At 43.0% G+C, this 18,646-nt stretch overlaps 1 protein-coding gene across 3 annotated transcripts in view; it reads right to left on the bottom strand.

Moving 5' to 3' along the window:
* Positions 1-16,621, bottom strand: part of gpr158a (G protein-coupled receptor 158a) — a 155,524-nt gene extending 138,903 nt beyond the window's left edge. The window contains exons 1-2 of one of the 3 annotated variants that reach the window (XM_037537011.1): positions 16,544-16,621; positions 15,151-16,390 (exon numbers count right to left, since the gene is read on the bottom strand). In XM_037537011.1, the coding sequence (XP_037392908.1) occupies positions 15,151-16,007 (857 nt within the window). In that variant the 5' untranslated portion in view covers positions 16,008-16,390; positions 16,544-16,621. The other 2 variants (XM_017705533.2, XM_017705541.2) reach the window with 2 other exon arrangements.
* Positions 16,622-18,646: the final 2,025 nt, after the last annotated feature.

Below are 18,646 nucleotides of genomic sequence, written 5' to 3'. Positions count from 1 at the left end.
TCTGTCAGTGATTGGGCCTCCAGTTCAGATCGTAAGCAATAGGATAAACTAAAGGATTTTCCCCCTTTTGGTTCCAGTCAAAACTTAACAATAAAAAAAGAAAATTACTGCACCTGCAGAGTTTAAATACAACAAGCATGATGCTTATCCCTGCTGAAAGAAACAGCACAGATGTCTTTCATGCCGGTCTAAACTAGTTAATGCTCGTCTATGCAGGCTTGGTGCTGGTTTAGCTGGCCGCCCAGAATGGTCATGCTGGTTAACCAGCACACCAGCATCCATAGCACAACATATGTGGGTGTTAGTGGTGACCAGCATATTAACTTCCATTGCTGTCAACAAGATGATGATCATGATGTTTTATTCTTGCAGAGATATTAAATGAAAATTAACTAAAAATTGACAGAATTTCACAGAAATCTGCCCTCTAAAGGTCTTGAATGTCCAAAAGATACAGCAGTAGATGAGTCTGGGAAAAAAAAGTCTGGAATGATCCAGCAAGATCATAGCGAAAAACTGAGAAGCTCAAAGGATGTCACTTTGTGGAGCCACATTAGCTGTGTGCTGCTTTTAGCTCGAAGTAACAGTTTGGCAAAAAGTCCAATTTAGGCAAAATGCAGTCAGTCAGCCAAGAAACGTTAAGGCCTTAAACATTAGTTTTGCACTGGAACTACGCGGGGGACGGCGGGGTGGGTAGCGCTGTCGCCTCACAACGAGGAGGGCCTGGGTTTGATTCCCCTGCCGGGTGATCAGGGTCCTCTCTGTGTAGAGGTGCATGTTCTCCCTGTGTCTGCGTGGGTTTCCTCCCAAAGACATGCAGTCAGGCCGACTGGACATGCTAAATTGCCCCTGGTTGTGAGTGTGTGAGTGACTATCTGTGTCTGTCTGTCTGCCCTGCAATGGCCTGGTGACCTGTCCAGGGTGTATCCTGCCTTCTGCCTGTTGACTGGGATAGGCTCCAGCACCCCCCTGCAACCCTGACGGAGAAGCGGCTTAGAAAATGTATGGATGGAACTATGAGGCTAACTAGCTAAGAAATAATGGAAGCTTAGGAGCGTCCAGCCTAAATCATAGCAAACTGTGCTGAGCTGTGAATCTCAAATCTAATGGATTTGCTTATGTGATTCCTGACACCGTGTGATACACTGTTGTCTATAAACATGGCATATACTACTAAAGCTAAAACAAGTAGCAGCCAGCTTAGACTAGATTTTGTCAATAGCTACATTAGCCTAGTAGCTCCAGCTTGTGAACAAGCAAAGATCACCCAGCAAACACATCTTGACTGACTGCTTAGCTGTTTTTGGGGTGCTGGTCAAATAACATGACCATGGCTAGCTGGCCACCCTGCTGGAAAACCAGCATAGACCAGCATATCGTATTTACGAGATGGATTCACATGAACGGCACCACTATGTTGTATTTACTAGTCATTTTTAAATGAGCCCCGAGTTTCCGAGTTGGAGGTGTGTCAACAAAAAAAACAAAAACAATGATAGCCGCTGATAAACTGGCTGCATTTCAGTTATTCATCAGCCACAACTTCAACACTGCAGCCTGAAACCATCCACACATGGAAAAACATGCATAATGTATATACACAGGCTCTTTTTAATAACACAGAAATAAGAATCAAGTCGTACTTACGACCTCCAAAGCTGGAGCTTTTTAAAGGAGGACTTAAAGGCAGCAATAGCTGGTATAGCATAGCTGTTTTTGGTATACTGGTCAACCAATATGACCGCTAGCTTGCTACCCTGCTGGAAAAGCAGCCGAGACCTGGCATAGCTATTTTGGTATGGTCATGCTGGTTGACCAGCTAAACCAGCACTAGTACAGCATAATTCAGCATGAAATGCATGCAGGTTTATGATGGCTTTTTCAGCAGGGTATGTTGAAATCTTACCTCAGGTTGGCTTCCTTTTTCTGGCTGAAAAAGATTTTTAAAAATAGTGTCTGGTGCAGAATAAACGCAGGATTACTGATTTCTTCACAAATTGTTCAATGGCTTAGTGTTATGGTAAGAGTTCAATGGGTAAGAGTTACACTAATGTACTTATTGTCTCATAGCTCGGTGGCCAGATTGGGAGACACCACAGGGATTCACAATGGTTGTTTGATGTATTCGAATGATGTACAGGAGTTTATCTTGTATTTAGAGAACACTGAGGATCAAAAACACGAAAATGATTTTGAAAAAAGTGAATTTTGGCAAACCGATGAGTCCGAGGGACATAATGCTGCGCTAAAAATATTGTATTACTTGACAAATGACAAATGAAACTTACAAGGGCCAGAATGGCCCTTTAAAGAACCACTGAAGAGTGTTTTGGAAACCAAAAGTGGCTCTACTGTGGCATCGCTAAGAAGCCTCTTTAGCTCCTCCAAGAGTGCAGACAGATTATGTATCACTGTCTTATCGTGTCATTCACAGTAACAAACTACAAACATGACTGTCATCGAGTGCAGTTTTCCCTGTAACTTTTACTCTCACTTGAGTTCGTTTTTAATGAAATACTTTTACTTTGCCACTTTAATTTTCATAACGTTATAGAGGACAAATAAACGATGAGCGTATCAGCTCAGGCACCAATACGAACGGTTAAATTTAAAAGATTCACCTATCAAAAAACAGAAGTTCCAGCATGAAAAGCTCTACAGAGAGGTCCGGTTTAGTGGAGAAGGAGAAGGAGAACTTAACCAGCACTCACGAGGAACAGACCCCGTCCAAATGGTCATCTGTGGTGACTTAACATGAACTAAAGGAAACGGCGTTATTATCCACGGCCTCGGCGGAAACCCCAGCCTGAGGGAGCTTTAGCCGAGCTGGTTGACCCGAGCTGAACAGTAAGTAACTCAGTACTACTTATTTACTGTTACTTGAGTAATTTAATTTACTAATACTTTTACTAGTACTTGAGTAAATTACCACTACAGTAACAGCACTTGTACTTGAGTAGGGATTGTCAGTACATGATAATTAAGTCCGCAGTTTACACCCCTGGACTTCCTGCAGACCTCACACTGGACAGAGTACTCGACAGTGTGATCTTTCGGTCATTCACATCTGGGGGGGGGGGCGTATTTCCTGTTTCATTGTACACGTCCTGTCAGCTAATTGATTGCATCAAGTTTTTTTCGTGCATCTCTTTGTGTCACGTTGGTGTGCCAGCTCAAAGAGCACCCCCCCCGCCACTCCGCCACCCCCCACCCCCGCCGAATGAAAGACAGAGATACAGTGCTTTGTGCTTCATCTCTTCGGTGAATTCCCCTGATTGAAATTCAGTTCAGACAGAGCCATGCAGTGAGACGCTGCAGTCATACTAATTCCTGCTAACACAGGAGCTGGACGGATTCCTCCCAGCAGACTTCATTTCCCCAGACAGCGAGGTCAGACAGAACTGTGTCTGTGTTTTGATAATAGACATTTCCATCTCACTCTTATTCAGTACCAGGGTCACTGGCATCCCCCTTTCACAATGCTCGACCGGCATGCTGGTGCACAATACTAATACTACTAATAATAATAATTAGTATAAATATTTATTTGTGTAGCACTTTTTATTTCAGTTACACAATCTCAAAGCGCTTCACAGAGAAATGTATGCAAACACTATGGTAATATATAAAATACCGTGGTGAAATGAAAATAGCAGGAGGAAATGAGCAACAATACATCCAGGTATATGCTAATCTAAACATGGTATGGAATTAAAAACATCTACCAAGCTTGCAGTCCTCATGTGTGCTGAGCTACGTAAGAAAAGGATCTTCCGCTAACTGAGCTGCAAGAGATCCTCTGTGTTTGCAGTAAACCTGCCTCAGCTGAGCAAAGTGGTCTGGACAGGCTATAATGCATCAGCTGTATACCTGCTGCATATTAGCAGCGCCATGCCTACAACTGGCTTATAGGTGAAAAATACTGAGCCCTGCTGGTGACGTCCCGTATCAATAAAAATAATGCATGGCCATGACTCAGTGAGGTGGGAGACTTAGATTTAGTCTTGACCACAGCTTAATAAGGCATAATCTAGTGGTCACAACTTAATTATTTCATTCCCTTGCCTTACTAAGTCGTGGCCACTTATTAAGATCCGGTTCCCACGTGTTAATAAAGTGTGGCCATGCATTATTTTTATTTAAGTAAGATGTCTACGGAGCCCTGCTGGTGACATCCCATATAACTAAAAATAACACGTAACCACAATTCACTGAGCTGTGGGAACGAGATACTAATGCAGGGTCACAACTTAGTAAGGCGTGGGAACGAGATACTAATGCGAGGCCACAACTTAGTAAGACATGGAAATTACATAATCCTTGACCACAGCTTAACAAGGCATGGTCTAGTGGCCACAACTTCATTATCTTGTTCCCACACATTAATATGGTGTGGCCACGCATTATTTTTATTGAAATAGGATGTCTATAGAGCTCTGCTGGTGACATCACATATAAAAAAAATAATGTGTGGCTGCAACTTAGTAAGGCATACGAACAAGATAAGTAATTTCTGCTATGACTTAGTAAAGAGTGGGAATTGGGTAAATAGGCCCTGACCACAGCTTGATAAGGCATGATCTAGGGGCCACAACTTAATTATCTCATTCTCATGCCTTACTAAGTTGTGGCCACATTTAGGATCTGGTTCCCATACGTTAATGCAGCATGGGCATGCATTATTTTTATTTCAATGGCATGTCTACGGAGCCCTGGTGATGACATCCCATATAAACAAAAATAACACGTGGCCATGACTTAGTAAGGTGTGGGAACAAGATAATTAAGTTATGGCCACCACTTAGTAAGGCATGGAAATGAGATAATTAAGCCTTGACCAAAGCTTAATAAGACATGATCTCGTTCCTACACCTTACTAAGGCATAGCATTAGTATCTTGTGCCCCCTCCTTACTAGGTCGTTGCCACAACTTAATTATCTAGTTCCCACACCTGTTATTAATGCATGGGAACGAGATCCTAATGCATGGCCATGACACATTCTTTTTATTTATCACCAGCAGGGCTCTGCAGGACAATGAAGATTATTAAAACGTGTAACATTAGAGTTAACATTAGCAAGGTCAGTCACAGCTACCAAAACACTACATAACATAAAACAGAAACCATAACTCAACAAAATATCATATTTCAGGTAAAGACGTATCTACAAACGAGTTGTTTATGAAAACAAGATTCTCAGTAGCTGTATAATATATTGTTGGTTATTCATTTTTGTAACGTTGGCCTTTGCAAACCTGATATCTCAGAAAGTTGCAATACACAAATGAATCTTCTTATTAATCACAGTGTCTGTGTCCTGTGTGCTCTGGTCATTGGACCCGGCACAGCTCCTGATGAGTTTGTGTGTATGTACTGATGCTTTAATGTATTCATGTAATCCTACGAACGTAGATTTTGTGGTCAAAATAACGCAGTCAGTTTTTAACCCTTTCACATTGATTGGTGTGTTTTTAATATACTGAAATCCGTATTACATGATTTCAATGTGTGGCAGTACAATCACCATACTAGGATTCTGTCCTTATCTCACAGTCTAATTCCCAGTCTTAATTCCCAGCACTAATTCCCAATCAATCCAACAATGGATCAATATCTTTTATTTTCCTGAGAGCCTATTTCTTTAGCAGGCATGGTTTTACATGAACTACGAACAAAACCACCCCAACAACTAACAAAATGGGTATTACACTCAGAAAACATGTGTTCATGTCTGTAACTATATTTATAAGTGTGGATACAATCTGGGTGCCACAAATTAGATTTGGGTTGGCAGACTGAAGATCGGCCCACACCTTTCCACCTGAGATCTACTTACAGTACGTGAGTTTATATGTATGAAAAACAGATTTAATTATTTTTGAAACAAGTTGCTCTTTATCCTTTGTTACTGTGCCTTTAAGACAACAACCTCTGTTCTGATTGGCTGTCCTGTGCTACACCTAATTGGAAAAGCAGTGCTGGCTGAAACACTACCACTGCATTCGTTTTCAGTTTGGCCTGACTTGGTGGTCAACGTGAACTGTGATCTGTAGCGGCGGGATACGAAAACACTGGACACATTCTGCTTCTCCTGCTGAGCTCACAGCAATGGGCGATCTCACGGCATTTGCCTTTTCATATCAGACAAAGTTGATTCACTCTAGATAAATACTGGAAATGAAAGCTATTCTGTGTGGTGGTCATATGTAAAAGAACTGCCAGAAGGAGGAGCTCCCCTTTGGGAGAGATGACCACATGACATAATGGCTCTGAAGTGAAAACACATAACACACATCACACAAACGTCATGTTCTTCATCATCAGAGATTCCAGCCAACCGTGGCGATGCTCTGTTTTTGCAGATTAGTTTTCATTAAACAGTTTAACAGCCGTTGTTTTCAAAGTGGACAATCATGCTAGTTGTTGATGAGTCAGTCTGTGGTCTGTTTCTACTACAGCTGGCCTTTTAAAACTTGAGGTCAGCTCCCACCCACCTCTTTCCTCCCACTTCCCACAGAGGGGTATAGGTTTGTAACAGCAGGCTGAGGTGGGCTCTCACGGGAACCCTCAGAGATACACCTCCACCTTCATACATATTACCTCACACCTTCTCTTGCTAAGACTGCTGACCACGTAATGCAGGTCTGGATGTTTTTAAACCACGCCCAGCTGGCAATGGTTTGTGAATGGTGTTATGAAATTCAGCCACAAGGCAACCCTCCCTGTGTTTTTGGCAGCTTTACTACCGAATCTAATACAGATTTTCTGTTTCTGCCAGAAAGCTTCTAACTCACTGTTATCTGAGTGCTGAGTGTCCACACACATTTACATTTACGGCATTTGGCTGACGCTCTTATCTAGAGCGACTTACAATTTGATCATTTTACACAGGAAGGCCAAGGTGGTGTTAGGAGTCTTGCCCAAGGACCCTTATTGGTATAGTGTAGGGTGCTTGCCCTGGTCAGGGATTGAACCCCAGTCTACAGCGTAGAAGGCAGAGGTGTTAACCACTAACCAACCACCAACCACATGAGCGCGTTTGAACAGACAGGAAGGAAGCATTAACATATACACTAAAGATCTATGCATTTTAGCTCACTCCATGCAAGTCCAAGCCAACCCTTGAGTCTTTTGTAGAGGATTATAGTTTAGTCTCATTATTAGCTGCAGGAACTGCATTGAATACAAGTAAACTCCTGCTACAGACCTGTCAGGTTCAACACTGCTCCAAATAGCATGTCTTAATTGAAAACCTTCATGCTGAAGGACAAAACTGAAGCACTACACGCGGTAAATGTGATGTTTAATGGAAAGAGAATATAACTTGGCTACCCTGCTGGAAAAAAGCAATGACCAGCATAGCTAGACGCCAGTAAAACCAGCATATCATCACTGACCAAAGAAAAACTAGCATCTCCAAAGTGGTCATTTTACAGCAGAGCCCAAAAACATTGTTTAAGTTAATGTAAAGAGGTTTTTCAATGCCGTGTTGGAGCATTTCTACTGGCAAATATGACAAAGGCCTGTTCCAAAACTGCAGCCACCTTGCTCCTGCAAGATTTTAATGTCAGGTTATATGGTGATGTTCTGCAGCACCACCAAAAGTTGGACAAAGTTTTTAACCAACATGCATCATGTCAGGACAAAGAGTGCCTAGACACTATATACTGCAAGGACGGAGTAGCAGATGCATACACATGCAGATCTTGCCCCTCTAAAAGGTGTGTGCACGGCTGGAGTGGGGCGGAGGTTGTACAATTCAAAATCCAGTGGGAAACAAAACATCTGGCAACAAATGAAGAGAACTGGATACAGTTATAAGAGTTCACCTAGGTCAGCAACCCAAATGTTAAGAAGAGCTATTTTGTCCATTCAGAAGAAATCAAACCACCTTGGGAGGCACAACATTGTATGTTCATTTTACTGTAAATATGGCTGTAAATATGTCTCAGTATGAGTTAGGCTAACAAATGCAGTATTGAAAAAAACGCAGACTTTAAGCTTTAGCTCAGCTGTAGCTGCTTTTCTCACATCTCCAGCAGGAACCTTTTCCAAAAGTAGAATGGTTTATTGTAAAATGTCTCTCGCTGTTCGATTTGTTCGCATTTTCCTGTTTAACCTTAAGTTACTTCAGCTTTGAGTCTTTCTAGTGTTTGACAGTTTCTCATTGCAGATTGCAAACACTGTAGGAAACCAACTGAGTGCTTATAAAAGCAAATAAGTCCGTTCGTCTCCAAATGATCAATATTATTCATTTTAAATCTTTCTCTTTGCATTTCCATTAGTCACTAGCTAGGCGAGACTGTTATCTGCATTGCTATGGTGACGAGCAGTCTGCACATCAACCTTCAGGGTTAAGGGTGAATTAGCAGTAATACATTAACTCCAGTGTTTAAGAACATTTATTGTTAAAACTGCGTTGAACGATCAGCAGAGCTTTATTTTACTATGAAGGAGGACTATTTTATTTTTATCAAAAGTCTAGATCTGCTGTGGAGCCTCAAAAGGGCAGTAAAAGAGACGCATGTAGCTCCAGAGCCGAATGTTGCTGACCCCTGGCCTAGTCGAGTAAAAGAATAATAGCCAATCAGGTTAATAAGTTGCAGAAATAATTATTGGTTATGGTCCTAATGTCCAGATGTTTTCAGTGGATCACTGGATCAAACCATGCAGGAGAGCAGGTTTAGGACTGTATAGCTATAATCTGTATTCAAATACTAACCACTTACATTTTACACAGGTGGGTGAAGGTGGTGTTGGGAGTCTGGCCCAAGGACTCTTATTGGTATAGTGTAGGGTGCTCACCCAGGCAGGGATTGAACCCCAGTCTACAGCGCAGAAGGCAGAGGTGTTACCCACTACACTAACCAACCACTAGTAACCAGTGTCAAATAAGTGGTTGTACAGCCATACAGAGAAAACTGTAGCTACAATCACAAGCAGAGCTGCAATTATCCAGACACGGCCACACAAAAAGTAAAGGAACTGTTCAACAGTCGAGAAAATCACATTGCAGAACAATTATGTGAGAGCACAGACTTTGCTATACATCCAAACGCTTCCAATTCTCTTCTCACAACGACTTCAGAGGAGAAATAAGTCAATACTCTGAGCTTTCTCCCACGGGGCCCAGCCCAGCTATTTCATTGTTTTTTTCTTCAAATATTACCACAACAGCCAATTCAGCTCTCTGTGAGCACTGAAGAGACCATTAGACCAGAAACACTGCAAGTGTCTGAAACATCTGAAGCAGTTATGGAACAAACATTTGCCAGGCTACTTATATTAGCACGTTTTTTGAACGTGTGAGAAGCAAGAAAGAGGTACAAAGAGGAAAAAAAGGGTAACACTTTATATCTAAATCTACATTTACTATCATTTTGGGTTTCTGGACCCGTAAAGATGTTATAGATGCCATCTCTGTGCAGTGTTATCACAGAGAATGATCTACAGGATCTATTGGCTCAGTATACACCACATAATGGGAGTTGTCAAGATAGCAAACGACCGTAATAGATGCAATTAACTTTTCAACCAACTGTCTGTGCCCGGCAGCTGTTTCAGGAGTGAAATATCATTGCAGGTTATCTGCTAGGATAAGCCATTTGGAAGTCGGAAAATTCAGACGCGGAAAAATTAATCTGAAAATGTCAAGCGACGCATTAGAAGGCTGAAATGAAGATGGCCCCTGGTCGCTGTTGTACATCTTTCATTATTTATTCATTATTGTATTGACTGGCGTTATCTGGGAGGGATCCTCCGAGCAGAGGCTGGCGGCAGCAGATTAGGGAGCACTTTGTAAATACGTGTAGGTGGTAATAAGTGGCCTCCAGCACACCAGGCTGGGAAGTTATGATGTTATGGGCGGTGAGCATGTATTAATTAATTACCAAAGGGATAAAGAGCCACTGTACAACTACATCTCAGCCAAATATCGACCTAAACAAAGAGGTTCCAGATTATGGGGTAAGCAGGCCTATTGAAACCATTCTCAGGTGTTTTCTTTAGTTCTGATGGTCTACAGTGCTTCCCCAGGACGAATAATCAAAAGGAAAAAGTTGATTTTCTCCTTTTTAGCATATTTCTCACATTTGATCGTTTCAGATTTTCCAACGGAATTTCCTACTAAACAAATTGAACGCGAAATACTTATTAAAAGAACATTTCAGTTACTGAAGGAAGAAAAGTTATCCAACACCAACTGGCCGTGTGTGAAAAAGTAATCACTGATTAACACTAATTACTCAATTGACCAATTAATCCGATTTAATTCATAATTGGAATCAAGCAATTGATTACCACCAGTCTAAACCTAGTCTGATGGTGTGCGGATGCTTTAGTTTTTTTTTTTTTACTTGCGTTCAAAAGACTGGATTTTGTAGATCATACAAAATATACAACAAAACATTTAAAATAATAAACACATAAAAATATATACAAGATACCACACTACAGTGAATGAAACAGCCTGATGCCACACGCAGTGGTGGAGTTTCTTAGTCTACTGGTTCTTGGACATACAAGCAACAGCTGGAAAACTTTCCACTGGCCCGTTTTCTCACCCTTATTGAGTGGAAAGACGTTGTGTAAAGGATGATTGGGCTGTTGTCTTTTATCAGTTTTCGGCTGTGGCGACTCAATGCCTGGTCATAATTGTCAGGACCGTGAATTCTGCGCACTGCCATAAACCTCTGAAGGAGAACATGCGGTCATCAGTCCGCGATATGAAGCTCAAGCGCAGCTGGGTTACACAGCCAGACAACAATCCGAAGCACAAGAGCAGGTCCACCTCTAAATGGCTCAAAGGAAGCAAAATAAAAGTTTTGGAGTGGCCTAGTCAAAATCCTGATTTGAACTCCTTTGAGATGCTGTGGCAGGACCTTAAATGGGCAGTTCATGCTCAGAAGGCCTCCAGTGCAGCTGAATGCCTTATGTGAAGAAGAGTTGGTCAAAATTCCTCCACAGTACTTAGAAAGCCTGACCTCCAGTTGCAGGAACCATTTGATTGTGGTTGTTGTTGCAAAAGGTGGCACAACCAGTTATTACGTTGAGGTGGGGCACTTACTTATTCACACAGAAGATATAGGAGTCGCAAAACCTTTTTTTTTTTTTTTTCAGCAAATGCAATGAACATTTAAAACCTGTGTTCTGTGCTTGTTCATGTTCTTGTCTTATCTTACATTTTGGATGAGGATCAGGAAACATTAAGAGTGACATATAGGCAAAAGTAGGGAAATCGGGGGGCAAATACTTTTTCACGCCACTCTATGGACTATACAGATGGATACATGGCATTATTAGATCACATCCCTATCACTAAGATGTATCAAATAACCTTTCTGACACAAATTCAGCTGCACTGAAAATCATACTCAGACTTTTTCATTGAAAACCACTGCGGGTCAACGCCGTCAATCACAGAGCTCACAGAGCCGCAGCGTTAGAGGACATGGTGTGATGTCAGAGGCACAGTTTGAGCCTTTACTACCACTAAGGTTGGATAGTAGTGTTAAAATGTTAGAGGAGCCAACAGATGAAGCCACACAATAAAGCCAATGAATCCCTCAGTGACATTTAAAGGGGAATTCCACCCATTTTCCAAAATTTCTGCATAATTTAATCACTGAAATGCAAATAAAGTCACTCAGAGTAGTCTGGTGTAAAATGGTTCACTGTAGAGAAAACTACAGACTCAGGTTACTTTACAGTGGTGGTGATAGGAACCAGGGGTCATAATGTTTCTAACACAAGTATAGACATTATTTGCTATCCAAAAGTACCAGTGAACCTACACGTGTTGTCTGAGTTTGTAGATGTAACCTTGATGATGGCAAAATAACAGTAAATCTGAAAAAATAAGTGCATGTACCTCTCTACCGTGAATGCTTTGTGTATGCAATGAATGAAAAACACAGAAATTCTGAAAAATCTGTGGAATTCCCCTTTAACATTAAACTCAACGTTACACATCTAATTTCGTCTATCGCAGAAAGTTCTACAGTCTTTATCTGCTCAATTAAACTTGTCAAAAATAAACAGAGAAGTTCACTCATTCTGGTCAACACATTAGCTAATCAAGATGTCTTTGCCCTTAATAGCACATACCGCCCTCTAATGGACAGACTTGAATTGCGAGTTAAATTCAGGCCCTAATACAAAATCAAAACAATGAAATCTTTTGACAGGAATAAATGACTGACCTTTGACCGAAACAGAAAAGATGCCTGTGTAGTTTTAAGATCATATTAAATATATATATATTGATATTAAAGGGCCAGCGTCACACAAAATCAAATTTCTCTTGCCTTTCTTTTTTTATTTTATTCTATTTTTTTTTAGATAAGAGTGAACTCATAAAGTCCATATATGTATACCAAGCTGCCTGTTTAGAATTCAACATTTCTGTGACGTCACAAAAAAAAGCCCATTTACACTTACCAAGCTGCTCGGCCTACCAGCGGTTTAGCTCCACTCAATCACGCTGAAGTTATAAGTAGTGTTTCAGCCCGGACTACTTCAGGAATAAGGGCAACCAATCAGAAAACATTTAAATGTCTCAGTCTTAAAGGCACAGCCTTAAAGCTTAGGGATGAAGAGAGGCTGGAAAACACTCATATAAAATGAATAATAGGTATATAAAACCACACAAGCATTATAACTGGAGCAGAGGGAGAAAACTTAAAATGCAAGGAAAATGGCGAATACGGGCCCTTTAAATGCTTTTACCCAGGCTTTTAACATATTTCTTGGCACACAGTCATTAGCTAAACCAACAGGTTGATCCACAGAGCTGAGGTTTTTATTAGCAGTCCAGTGCTATTTCATAAAGAACCCTAATGCAGTTAAACCAAAACTTGAGCCATGGTGGCTGTACCTGTGGGATTAATTAGTGCGTGTGGAGGAAGCAGTCTTATTGTTCCATTGTTAGCTGCCGTGTTATGGGTTCTCCCTGAGGAACGTGAACTGAGAGGAAGATCATTCAACACAACACTCACACACTCTCCTTGCTAGAATAATCAGTCTGCATTCAGTTTTCCTAAAGCACTGGAGTATTAAAGTGGATTTCCACCAATATTCCAAAATGTTTGCCTAATTAAATAGTCAGAACTGTTCATAGTGGTTTTGATAGGAGCCAGACATCCACCTCTAAAAGCTCCCTCGCAGGGCGTTATTACATGACATGGCTATTCATGCTGTATGTAGCCTGCATTATCAACACTACATTAAGTTAAATATTTAGACGATGTGTGCAGGCTCACTGGTCATTCTGAGTAGTCTGTGTGTTTGTGGTGACCCCTGGTTCCTATCACCACCTCTGTAAAGACTGAAACTTTAAAAAGCTATCACAGAATAATGTTGTAGACGTCAGGTTTTTTTTCACAGGTGGTCGTCTGGTTCCTATCACCACCACTGTGATCAGCTCTGCCTGCTTCTTTTCAGTGAAGCATTTCACCACTTAGAGAGACTTCATTTACACCATCACAATGGAGTTCTGCTGCAAATTCTCCTTTAATCAGCTATGGGTCCTTTGCCCTGCTGCGAGCGGCATAACATGCAAAGCTATTTTTAGAGGCCATACCTCCACCTGCCCGAGTGCCACTGTGACGACAAGCCTCCGAAACGAAGCACACAGCCAAAGGTGTGTGTATTGCAGATACAATATCTACAGTGTTGAAGATCCACTATGTTCAGGATCATTCACTAACCCCTGCTGAAGTATTATCTACAGGGCTGGAGATCCACCACAGTGTGGCTCATTTACCAACTGCTAAAACCTTGAGATCTCCACAGTGTTATAGATCCACCAAAATGTGAATAATATACTAACAGCAATTTAAGTCTCATTATCTCTACAGGGCTATAGATCCACCATGATATGAATCATTTGCCAACAGCTGGTAAAGTAGTAGAACCTCCACAGTGCTGGAGATCCACCATGATGTGGATAAATCACCAACAGTTGCTAAAGTCTTTGCTTTTCCACAGTGTTGGAGATCCACAATAATGTAGATCATTCACCAACAGCAGCTAAAGTCTTATCTACAGGCTGGAGAGCCACCACAATGTGGATCATTTACGAGCCGCTGTTAAAATATTTGGATCTCTACAGTGTTTTAGATCTGCAAAGATGTGGATCATTCACCAGCCGGTGAAAATCTCAGGATCTATCCAGGGCTGTAGATCCACCACTATATGTATAATTTATCAACAGCTGCTAAAGTGTTAGAACCTCTGCAGTGTTGCAGATCCACCATGACGTGGATATTTCACCAACAGCTGCTAAAGTCTTACCTACAGCACTGGGGATCCACCACAATGTGGATCATTCACCAGCAGCTGCTAAAATCTAAAGATCTCTACAGTGTTGTAGATCCACTAAAATATTAATTATTTACTAACAGCTACTAATGTCACAGGATCTCCATGAGACTGTAGAGACACCATGATGTATCATTTGCCAGCAACTACTGTAGATCCATCACAATGTGGTTCATTGTCCATCAGCTGCTAAAGTCTTAGAATCTATACAGTGCTGAAGTTCCACTGCGGTGTGGATCATTTATCACCAGCTGCTAAAGTCTCAGGAGGTCTACAGTGCTGTAGATCCACCACGATGTGGATCATTCTCCAATAGCTGCTAAAGTCTCAGGAGGTCTACAGTGCTGTAGATCCACCACAATGTGAATCATTCTCCAACAGCTGCTAAAGTCTCAGGAGGTCTACAGTGCTGTAGATTCACCACGATGTGGATCATTCTCCAACAGCTGCTAAAGTCTTAGGATGTCCACAGTGCCGTAGATCCACCACGATGTGGATCATTCTCCAACATCTGCTAAAGTCTCAGGAGGTCTACAGTGCTGTAGATCCACCACGATATGGATCATTCTCCAATAGCTGCTAAAGTCTCAGGAGGTCTACAGTGCTGTAGATCCACCACGATGTGGATCATTCTCCAATAGCTGCTAAAGTCTCAGGAGGTCTACAGTGCTGTAGATCCACCACGATGTGGATCATTCTCCAACATCTGCTAAAATCTGAGGATGTCTATAGTGCTGCAGTCTTAGGATCCACAATGCCTATGATAAACTACCCACTGCTAAAGTCTTAGGATCACTACAGTTCATCAGATCCACCATTACATCCTTACCTGAAGTCCGGGGTCAGGTTGGGCTTCAGTCCGTAGAAGCCCGCCGACAAGGTCAAAAGCCACCTGGGGATGAAACTGCCATCCTCGCACTCCAAGTACGGAGCTGACCACCTAACGTGTGTTTTGTCAATGACATAATTCTCCCCATTCCCCCGTTTGTCATCATGGGATGCGGAATCCCGATTTGTCCCTCGCTCGTGGGAGCGGGTCCTCTTTCTGCCACGGTGGTCATGGTACCACGCTGTATTGGCTGTCTCGTTCTGCAAACCGTGGCGTGCTGTGGTGGCCGACAGATCCTGCAGGACAATTTCCCCTCCAGCACGCGTGGCCTGCAGGAAGATGTGGGGTGCGTGAGAGCCAGAGGCAGAGGAGAAAGAAGATCCGGTGCTGAAGGCGAGGACGGCGCGGTGGATCCTGGCGTCGCCCTCCAGGAGGCTGCGGACCAGCGCCCGGTACCACTCGACGTCCCGCCTGAGGCTCTGTTCACGCGTGCTGTTGGCCCGGAGTAAAGCGCTGAGGAAAGTGGATGCGTGAGTGACGGCATCCAGCGCGCCATGCACGACCCGGTGGGGGCTCGTCCGGGATCGGCCGCGCTGCCCGCTCAGCTCGTACCTGCCCGAGCAGTTCGCGTGGCGCAGCGCTGAGGAGTCTCCCGTCTGCAGGAACTCCGTGACGACACTTGGACGCTGCTGTTCGTCAACGTCCCGGTTCCACCGAACACCCCAGCGGTCGGGGGGCTTGCGGAGAGGCTGTTTACTCACCACCCCTCGGTCTCGCGGCGACCACTGCATATACCCATAACTGGACCCAATCACGAAGCCCACCTGCAGCAGCAGCGCCAGTCGGATCGTGGCCATCCTTTGCTTTAATGAATCTTCCCCAAAATATTTCACTGTGTTCCTTTAAGATGCGCCGAAGAAAGTAAGAAGGAAACAGCAGCGATTCAGCAGCCAGAGCGCATCATGTTTTCTACCTTTTCACCTGTAGCCTGCTCACCGTGTCGCTTTCCTCCCACCTCACGACTGCCCACGAAAACACTGACGCTGTCGAGCCCACGAGTAAAATCCTGCTTCTCTCCTTATGCGCTTTATTCCTCCCCACACGCCAGGACTGCTACAATTGTCTCGCCCGTGTGCGCATCCCGCTCGTCGTCCTCGCTGCTCAGAGTCTCTCCGCTGCTTTCTGCTGCTGCTGCTGCGTCCAGCCCGCGTAGATGCCCAACCGGGTTTCTGACGTCCTCCTTAGAAAAAACAGAGGGGGATCTCTTTACCTCCTTCTTCTTTCTTTGCAGTCGCTACTTTCACACTTTGGCGGACAAAACACACACACACGCGCGCACGCACACACACACACACACACACACACACACACACACACATACATACATACATACATGCACGCGCACACCCCGCCCTCTTCCGAGCACTAGTCTGGTCCAGTTAAAAGCATAAAGACGGGCAGAGACCATTTGCGCTTCAATCCCGTCTCCATCAGTTTCTTATAGGGTTTCCAAAGTGCCCTCGGCTCGTGTTTGGACGCTCCTTCTGTCAATCACTCGAGGCTGAGCGCGTTAGGTGGAGCTGGAGGAGCTGCGCGCGGCGTCACTTCAGCTCCACCGCGGCGCGGCGAGGGTTGCCAGATCTGAGCCGTTTTCACCCCGTGCGTTTTCAGTTGCGAGGAGTTCGGGCTGGGAATATAAAAATGGCTCGCAGACATGAAGTCGATCTGTTTTCTTTATTATTTTATTAAACTTGATGTCACCTAAGCCACCGTGCTGTGATATAATTGTATATCCATTATATATCATATCAAAACACAATGCTATAACCACCAACCACAAAAGAAACAGCAACAATAATAGCAATAATAATAATAATAATAATAATAATGTTGCACATCATGCATGATTTACAGTAGCTGCATTCATTTGAGTTTAGCATGGTTTGTTTATAAGTTGTATTATATCCAAAGGTAAATTATAAATATAAGTTATGTTACATTTTCTAAGCCACTTCTCCCTCTGGGTCGCGGGGGGTGCCGGAGGCCATCCCAGCTGCCACCGGGCGAAAGGCAGGATACACCCTGGACAGATCGCCAGCCCATCGCAGGGCAGACAGACATACAAAATTGCCCCTAGGTGTGAATGTGTAGGTCCAAACGGCCTGACCGAATGTCTTTGGACTGTGGGAGGAAACCGGAGAACCTGGAGGAAACCCACACAGACATGGGGAGAACATGCCAACTCCACACAGAGAGGACCCTGGTCACCTGGTTGGGGACTCAAACCCAGGCCCTCCTCGCTGTGAGGCGACAGCGCTACCCACCATGCCACTGTGCCGCCCCAATTGAAAATCAGTTTTTTCTAATATGTTAAAGTTAGTAAATCAATGCCTTCGCTTACGTTCACTTCAAGAAAGCATGTCGTTTGACCAGGAAAGCACAAACCTTCACACATGAGTGTGTTTCCGAAAGACTCTGAAGAACTGGATCTGAAAGGGCGATCAGGATCACCTGCTCTTACTGTCCATCTGTCAGCAGTTTGAATGACAGATACCCGCATCTCTGTGTTCAGGGATGGTGCCTGTGATAAGCCTTACAGATGACTGTGGCTTCATATGTGTTGCTTTACTACACTAGAGTAACAAAGTAAACCACCTATACTCTGCTCTTTATTGTGTCAGTATCATAATGATGCCAGTTCACTTTTGATGCTCTGTGACAACTTTAGAGGAAATGGAAAAAACCTACTTCACTTTTAGTGTAAGTCTATGGAACCAGAGTTTTGTCCAAGTCGTATTGGGTCATTTCTTTTAGTCTATTCATCATGAAATGGATGGACAGTGTAAAGGACAACAGGCACTTTGACAAATTATGTCAAAAACTGAAAAACCATACGAGATAGGAGGTTTTCTTCCAACAGCAGCGACATGCAACCACATCCTCTACAAAGAACACACTGAAATAAGGTAGTTTCCTGCCATTTTAGTGCAGTATTCATTTAACACATTGTCAAAAAAGAACATAAAATCTGAAAAAAATAAAAAATCCACAGCCTGCTTTATTTGTTTTATGCTTCATATGTTAAATCCAGCAAATGAGCAGTAATTATGCATTAAAATGTGCAGAATTGTGTTCTGTGTAGATGATGCATTAAAGGGGAATTAAAACTAAATGGCTAAGATGTAAACAAAGTCATCCAGAGCGGTTTGGTGTAAAGTGCTCTGATGGGAACCAGACGTCCACCTCCAAAAGCTCCCTCACAGAGAGCTACTACATGAAATGGTTACGATTGCTCAGCCTGATGCCTGAGACACTGTTTTAGGGTAGATTTGTGATCAGCTTTTGGCCTAAAATGCAGTTTGTTCAGTGCATTTTCATCCATTCGTGGAGCAGGAATACACGCCGGGCGCTGTGAGGCAAAGCAGGACCTAAAATAACAGTGTTTTAGTTTATATTCATCACTATTTTCCCATCAGCAGCATTCCACAGAAACTCA

This window comes from Pygocentrus nattereri, chromosome 3 (genome assembly GCF_015220715.1).
Source record: "Pygocentrus nattereri isolate fPygNat1 chromosome 3, fPygNat1.pri, whole genome shotgun sequence".
Taxonomy (NCBI): Eukaryota; Metazoa; Chordata; class Actinopteri; order Characiformes; family Serrasalmidae; genus Pygocentrus; species Pygocentrus nattereri.
The sequence above is the reverse complement of the archived record's forward strand: the minus strand, read 5'-3'. Positions and strand labels throughout refer to the sequence as shown.